Source organism: Sus scrofa, chromosome 12, assembly GCF_000003025.6.
Source record: "Sus scrofa isolate TJ Tabasco breed Duroc chromosome 12, Sscrofa11.1, whole genome shotgun sequence".
In the NCBI taxonomy this organism is placed as follows: Eukaryota; Metazoa; Chordata; class Mammalia; order Artiodactyla; family Suidae; genus Sus; species Sus scrofa.
The window spans coordinates 44,646,048-44,653,960 of NC_010454.4; the positions used below are offsets into that span (position 1 = coordinate 44,646,048).

The 7,913-nt window shown below is 56.6% G+C and overlaps 2 protein-coding genes and 1 non-coding gene across 3 annotated transcripts; all 3 read right to left on the minus strand.

The window, feature by feature from the left end:
* Window positions 684-2,934, minus strand: SEBOX (SEBOX homeobox). Its single transcript, XM_005669098.3, has 3 exons — window positions 2,149-2,934; window positions 1,821-1,981; window positions 684-1,649 (listed from the first exon to the last, which is right to left on the minus strand). The coding sequence occupies exons 1-3, from the start codon at window positions 2,177-2,179 to the stop codon at window positions 1,263-1,265; spliced, it is 579 nt and encodes a 192-aa protein (XP_005669155.2). The 5' UTR covers window positions 2,180-2,934; the 3' UTR covers window positions 684-1,262.
* TRNAY-GUA lies at window positions 3,520-3,608 on the minus strand. Its single transcript is given in 2 exon segments — window positions 3,520-3,555; window positions 3,572-3,608. It is a non-coding gene; the product is annotated as a tRNA-Tyr (tRNA).
* On the minus strand, window positions 4,485-7,869 carry VTN (vitronectin). Its single transcript, NM_214104.1, is given in 9 exon segments — window positions 4,485-4,687; window positions 5,207-5,563; window positions 6,271-6,423; window positions 6,562-6,718; window positions 6,973-7,112; window positions 7,189-7,265; window positions 7,268-7,463; window positions 7,540-7,659; window positions 7,761-7,869. Coding segments are annotated over 9 exon segments (1,377 nt in total). The 5' UTR covers window positions 7,825-7,869; the 3' UTR covers window positions 4,485-4,574.

The window sequence follows — 7,913 nt, forward strand, 5'->3', positions numbered from 1 at the left end:
TAGCATGAATTTGCAAAATTTTACAATGCATCACACACCACGTGAACCCTTCACCTACGTTGTTGTTGCCCGTTCCCCAAACAGAGAGAGATGAGTGTTATCACGCCCATCTTGCAGACAGAGGCGGATGGAGAGTTCCCAGACCACATAGCAGCCAGGATGGGAATTCAGTGCAGACCAGTTGCAAACTCCGAGCATTTGTCTCTGAAGCAGAGCAGCTCAAGAAGCGGCTCCAGAGGCGGTTCGAGTGTCCTGGAACCAGTGGGACCAGGAGCAGAGAGTGTGACCAAGGCTCCCCTCTCTCCAGGGTCTGTCAGCCAGAGCCCTGTGCCCTTCGATTAACAGTCCTTCTAATCCCAGCAGAAGCCTGGGTAATAACCTCCCACCCAGAATCTGCGTGGAACCTGGCCCTGTTTAGGGATTAGGCGGTGGAGATACATTTCAAAAGCAAACGGCCCCCATCCCAATTCATTTGCAGCACACAACAATCCAGATTAAGGTACAGAGTTTGGGTTTTATTTGGAGATTAGTTGGTATTACAGATGACAGTGATACTAAAACCCAGTGCTGCCGTGCACAGCCCCCACCCCATCCTGAATCTGTCAGGGCATCTCCGCAGCCCCAGGTCAGAGGGCAGCCAATCTGATATTTGTGAAAATTACATCAACATAAGCCCCAGGTTCCGATTCCTATTTTATTACTTTAATATCACTCCTGCTTCAGATCCATAGTTCTGGTTAATTTGTCCAGGGGGTAGGAGGGCAGGAGAGGGGGCCCTGAACTGTAAAAGGATTGGTCCCTGCCATCTAGAATTAGGATCAGCACTCTTCCGGCTCACTTAACAGTAAGGTAATGGCCAAAAGGACCCTTGGGTGAGGGGTGGCTGCCCGCTCCCCTTTAGAGGAAGAAGGCGTTGTCAGCTGGAGTGAGATGAATTGGGGACCAGGCCTGGTAGGAGAAAGGGGAATCATGGGCCCGTACCCCATCTATCTGTAGGCACCTCCTGCTGAGATGATGGGCACATATCCCTGGAGGGGCAGGGCGCTGGGTAACAGAGCCAGGCCCCTGTCACTCCACAGAACCCACATCTAGGCTGGCCTGGAGGATCGTGGACGGGAGGGATCCCTGAACTAAACTTTCTTCCATAAGAGACCTCTGGTGTGTAAAGGAGGGGCCAGGAATCCTCTCCTGATGTGTTCAGCCCTAAGGGCAGGGTGGGTGACAGAAGCCAGAGGAGGGGTCTTGCAAGTTCTAGCCCTAGATTAGGAGTGGTCCAGGTTGGTGACAACGGCCGAGGCATAGATGAGGTCAGACAGGCTGCCCAGTGAGGTCTGGGGAGTAGCTCGCTCTGAAGAGAGGTGGACCCCTGAAGCCCCAGCTGGTCCCCATGGGGCTGCAGCTTTGGCGCCCCCCCAGCCCTGCCCCGGACCCAAGCCAGGAGCTGGACAGAAGGCAGAGGCGTGTTGACACGCAGAGGCCCACTGAGTTGCGCTGTTGGAGAATGGAGGCTGGCCCGGGGTTCGGGGCTCCCAGGGCTGCTGGACGGTGTCTGGAAGAGAATGGGATCTCTGGGGAGGCTCGGGCCTGGGACTTGGGCCTCCCGGCTCTCTATTCTTGATTCTCTTGGCTCTGCGGTTCTGGAACCACACCTGGTAAGGAAAGACGTGGTCTCTTCCGGCCCCCGCATCCCCTCCCCCGCCTCCCAGTCCAGGGAGAACAGAACCTGGAGGCATGGTGCCCAGAGAGAAGGAACAGCGGGTCAAGCTTAGAAATCAGGCTGTTTGAGAGCAACCCCACCCTGGGGGGAGGTCACGGCTCACCTGTATCTTGGCCTCAGGAAGGCTGGTGACCCGGGCCAGGTGCTCACGGGTGCCAATGTCGGGATAGGGTCGTGCTGCAAACACCCGCTCCAACTCCAGCAGCTGCCCTCTGCTGAAGGTGGTCCTCTTTCTCCGATGCGGACCCAACCCACTGGCATGGCCTGCAGGCCGGGGTTGGGGTCAAGCCAGGACTCCCCGCAAGAGTTTCCACCCCAGCCTCAAAGTCCCCAACAAACCCTGAAGCCCCTACTCCCCCACCCCTCTTCAACCTTCCCCATTACACCTGCCCCACATCCTCCTCCTGCCCCCCCTCTCCACACCAGATCACCTGCAGGAGGTGTATCCACCGGGCCGGCCATGGAGCTGGCAGACTGAGGAGCCAGATGGCCATGCCAAGGCTGTGCCCACACCACTCCCCTTCGCTTGGATTTTATCCTGTTCCGAGGGTTGGCCCCGCCTCCAGGAGGGGGGAGGGTTAGCCTCCCCGCTCCAGGAGGGCTGAGAAGTCCCCAGGGGAGACAGGAGAGGCTGGGGGCCGTGTTGGGGCTTGAGAGGATGCTGGCGAGGCAACGCTGCTCCTCCAGAGCAGCACAAAAGAAGCTGGCCCCGCCCACCCCACCCCCTACCCTCAAACTTTGGCAATCTGTGCCTGAAAGCCTGTACTTTGTGAAAGATCCCCCCCAGGGCTCCGTCCAGGATGCCAAGGGGACCCCTCCCTCCAATGCTCTCAGCGCTTCAGCCGCCCCTACGGGAGCCCTCGGTGCCCAGCTGCCGGCTGCCTTCAGAGGAGAGTGGGTGGGGTTCTAAACCACAGCTGAGGATGGACCTGGCTGGGGATGCTGGACAGGATGAGGAGGTTGATGGGACAGCAGATGAGCTCGAGGCACCCTCTCTTCAGCAGGGCTGGGAGCAGATGTCACGACCAGATCACCCTCAGGTCGGCCTTAGAGCACTGCCTGCACCTGGCCCTTTCTCCCTGGCCCCCTGAGGGCCCAAATGAGCTTCCTGGAGTCCAGGAAGCAGAGGAGCTTCCACAGGTTCATTCAAGGGGTTTTGAGAAAGATGTTTGTTTTTAAAGTTTTTTTTTTTTTTTTTTTTTTTTGCTTTTTAGGGCCATACCCACAGCATATGGAAGTTCCCAGGCTAGGGGTCACATCCGAGCTACAGCTGCTGGGCTATGCCACAGCCACAGCAATGCAGGATCCGACCCATGTCTGTGATCTATACCACAGCTCACCGAAATGCCAGGTCCCTACCCCACTGAGCGAGGCTGGAGATCGAACCCACAACCTCATGGTTACTAGTCGGATTCCTTTACACTGCACCACAAAGGGAACTCCAGATGTTTGTTTTTACAGTGTACTCACTTGTCCTTGGAAGTCTTCTGGGCCATTTGTCTTTTTTCTTTTCTTTTCTTTTTTTTCTTATTAGGGTCGCACCCTCGGTATATGGAAGTTCCCAGGATAGCGGTCAAATTGGAGCTGCACTTGCTTGCCTACACCACAGCCATAGCAGTGCGGGACATGAGCTGCATCTGTGACCTACACCACAGCTCATGGCAACACCGGATCCTTAACCCAAGCAAGGCCAGGGATTGAACTTGCAACCTCATGGATATTAGTTGGGTTACTAGTCGTAACCCACTGGGCCCACAGTGAAAACTCCTGGGCCACTTTTCTTTTTTGGAAAATGTGCACTCTCCTTTGAGCCGGAATCGAACCAGCGACCTAAGGATGGCCACAGACACGTGCCTACAGTCCTCTGCTCTACCAGCTGAGCTATCAAAGGGAGCCCGGGCCACTTTTCTAAGAGGAGTGGGTGCATTTGAATTTCCCCTCAATTCCTACCCTTCTCTGTCTCTCCTGCCTCGGGGGCCTGCACCCACACCCAAGACAGAGACTTCCAAGGCCTGTCATCAGAGGGGTGGGTTTGAGGGAGCACAGAGACCAGTTCCCCAGGAACACAAGTATCTGAGTGAACAGCATTTCAGGTCCATGATGGGCAGAAAAGCTGGGTCTGAACCCACCACCTTCTGCCCCCACCCCTCTCTTCCAAGACCCTAGTCAAAGACAAGAGGCCAAATAGGCCCAGGGCTGGGTAGGCTGGCTTGGTGACTCCTCTCATCCTTTGAGGTGTTCAAGCTCCTGCTTATTATTATTATTATTATTATTATCATTATTATTATTAGGGTCGCACCTGCAGCACGTGGAAGTTCCCAGGCTAGGGGTCGAATCGGAGCTACAGCTGCCGGCCTACACCAGAACCAGAGCAACTCAGGATCTGAGCTGCATCTGTGACCTACACCACAGCTCACGGCAATGCCAGATCCTTAACCCGCTGAGGGAGGCCAGGGATCGAACATGCATCCTCATAGTTCCTAGTCGGGTTTGTTAACCAGTGAGCCATGAAGGGAGCTCCTCAAGCTTCTGCTTAGCTGCTGATGGCTTGTTGGGGGCTTCTCAGTACAGGGGGAAGGCTGGCACTCACAAGGACCCCTCAACCCATAGCTTTTATGGCTCACAGAGGGGGCCTGAGGCCATTATGGGCTGGACGCAAGGAGGCTCTTCTCTGCCCCCTCCGCTAAGCCGCTCTGACAGCCCAGCTTCCTCTGCTTTACCCGGGCAGGGATCTGCCTGTCCACCCAGTCAGACAGTAGCCTTACAGTCAGGGCCAAGGACTCTTTATTGGGCTGGGAGGGGGAGGCTAGAGAGGGCAGCAGCAGAGACTCAGCTGTGTGGATTCAGACTCGGACTCTTACTTCTGGTCTGGAACTGGGCAGCCCAGCCAGTACTGGGCGATGGAGCGTGGGTAGGGAGGGGTCACAGTGTCCACTCGCTGCGTGCGCAGGTTCACTCGGTAGTACTCCTCTGAAAGAGAGGTCAGGAGAGGGTGCGTGAGACCCAGCCTGGCACCACCCACACCTGCCCTAAGAAGAGCTGGGTGTTTTCTGGAAGGGCAGGTGGCAGGTGAACATCCACAATGCACTGAAGGGTGTGGCCTGGCTCTTTGGTTTTTTTTTTTTTTTTTTCGTTTTTTTTTTTTTTCAGGGCTACATCTGTGGCTTATGGAAGTTCCCAGGCTAGGATTTGAATCAGAGCTGCAGCTGCTGGCTTATGCCAGAGCCACAGCAATGCCAGATCTGAGCCATGTCTGCGACCTACACCACAGCTCACTGCAATGCCAGATCCTTAACCCACTGAGCAAGGCCAGTGATCAAACCTGCATCCTCATGGATACTAGTTGGGTTCATTATCACTGAGCCACAATGGGAACTCCTGGCTTGGCTTTCTGGAGTCACCACTCATGGGCTATGTTCAGACCCTGGGGACCAGGGACAGCAGGGAAGTCCTGGCAAGGCCAGCTACAGGGCTGGCAGGGGTTCCCACCTCCTGAGAAGAAGTAGACGCTCTGGATGGGCTCACAGGTGGCAGGCACGAGCCAGTCCATCTTATAGTCATCATAGTTGTAGCCTCCTGGGCCAGTCTCCTCACTGGAGAACCAGGGCAGCCAGGTTGAACGAGACTGCCGGTGGGACTTCTGGCTGCGGCTGTGGCCTCGGCCACGGCCACGGCCACGGCGTGAGCGGTAGCGTTTACCACTGCGACGTGCAGACTTAGTCATCTTGGGCTGGGAGGGCTTGAGGGCTGAGCCTGAGATGTAAATTTGGCCAGCCATGGCCGCATCCACTTGTTCAGGCAAACCAAGCCAGTCCTGGCTGATGATCCGGGGCTCTATGGCACCACCTGTGGAAAGGAAGGGGGTTAACGGGGAGCCTCGGAGGTCAAGGATGGGCTATTCCTCGTCCAAGAACACACAGCAAGTTAGTGGCAGAGCCTAGAATCCCAGCCTTCCAACTCCCTGTTCAGGGCTCTTTCCCAGCCTTCCTCTGCCACATCTGTCCCTCACGGTCTCAGCCATATCCCCTCCTTCTTTTTTTTTTTTTTTTTTTTTAAGAATCTCTAAGTTTGTTTGTTTGTTTGCTTTTTAAGGCAGCACTTGTGGCACATGGTAATTCCCAGGCTAGGGGCCTAATTGGAGCTACAGCTGCCGGCCGGCGCCACAGCCACAGCAACTCAGGATCCAAGCTGCAGCTCTGACCTACACCGTAGCTTGGGGCAACACTGGATCCTTAACCCACTGAGCAGGGCCAGGGATCGAACTTGCATCCTCATGGGTACTAGTTGGGTTATTACTGCTGAGCCACAGCGAGAACTCCCACAGCCCCCTCCTTCGGCTGGCTGTGCCCTTGGCTGCACTAGGCAAAGTCCAAGGTGTGGGGTCCGGGTGGAGGCAAGCCTCCCCCAGAAAGATCAACAGAAGCAAAGTCTGGCCTGAGCAAACAGCTTTTGATCAATAGCTCCATAATCACAGTCCCTCGGGCTGGCCCTCCCCCTTCCCAGGGGATCTCAGTCCCCAGCAGGAAAAGCAAGAACTGGCCAGCCCTCCATACCAAAGGAATGGCTCCAGAAGAGAAGTCTGAAGATGTCCTCCCAGCTGTCCCGCTGCATCAGGGCAAAGTGTGCAAAGACGTCCGACGGGGAGCTGCCTTCGCACTCCTCTCGACTGGGCTGCTGCTGGAACACATACTCCCAGTACTGTTTCCCTGGGGAGGGGTGGCCATGAGCAAGACTGGAAAGCCCAGAGGCTGTGGAAGTTAGGAGCTCCTGGTCCGGGGTGGGGCATAATCCAAGGCCTGTCCCCAGGGGAAGCAAACCAACCCTCCCACCCACCCACTGAGTACCTTTGAAGAAGTAGACCCGCTCCCGGCCACTGTAGCTATGAGCCGGCAGGGCCAAGGCTGCATCCACATCGTCCGGAATACCCTTGAAGCCTTCAGAGATCTCGCGGGGGTAATTGGGGTCCAGGACACCATCATCAAAGCGCCAGTACTGACTACCCTAGGCGCAGGGAAGAAGAGAGTCAGGAGGCAGCTGGCTGTGGCGGAGGCAGAGTCCTCCACCCAAGGCAGCAGCCCTATTCCCAGGCTTGTTGCCCAAGACCTGGAGCCTTGGGCTTCTATGTCCCACAGAGCTCCAGCCAGGGACCACAGGCTGGGATCCAGCCTTCTGGCCCACTCAGGTCCTGGGCATAGTCGCCCTCAAGCCCCTGCTGAGATAGCCTTGACCCTGACCCACAGTCCCTGGGCTGGTACCTTGAAGAGGTAGGTCTTCCCCTGACAGTTGATGCGGGTGAAGGCGGCATCAATGGGGCCCTTGATGCCCCAGACATCTTGGATGAGCTTGGGGTACCCAGGCCTCACTGCCTTTTCATCCAGCTCATAGCAGTACAGCCCTAGAGGAAGGGAGGCCGTGTGAGGCAGGATGCTCCTGCGGCAGACCCTAGTCCCAAGGTCTGCCATTCCAGTCACCTCGGAAGGCAAAGACGGAACCGTTCTTGAGGTTGGTGAAGGCATCAAAGGGTTTCCCACTGCACAGCTCTTCCTCAGGACCCCTAGATCATCAGTCTGAGGCCCAGGTGGTGGGGCCTCTTCCTCAGGTTTCAGAACCGGAGTCTCTTCAGTCTTGGCCAGCAGGACAGGGATCCTTGGCTCTTCTTGGACGCTGGTGTTGTGTCTGGTCTCCTCGTGGTAGTCATAGGCCCTGTACTCATCATCTGGCTGAAGGAATACATCCCCGCGAGTCACTGCAGACAAGGAGGGGGGTGGTGAGTCTCCAGCTGCAGAGGGGACCCCAGGCCCGCCCAGCCCCTCTGAACGCACCTTGGGGCTTGCACTCGGCCACGTAGTCAGCGCAGCAGCTCTGGTAGTAAGAGCACAGCTCGTCACACTGACACTTCCTTTCGGCAATGAAGCCGTCTGTGCAGCGGCCCTTGCACGACTCTGTGGAGAGGGAGTATGACAGCTGGCACCGCCCAGGCCAGGCCACACTTACCCACCCTACATTGACCCAAATGGTCACCAATATCCATATCCTCCCGCACCTTGGTCAGCCAGAGCAACCCATGCCAGCAGGGCCAGCATCAGAAGGGGCCTCAGGGGTGCCATGGCAGCACCTCCGGCCTCACGTCTGGTAAACTAGGTTCTGATGCCTGAGGAAGGGACAGAGAGATGAGAGGTCATGGATGAGGGAACCA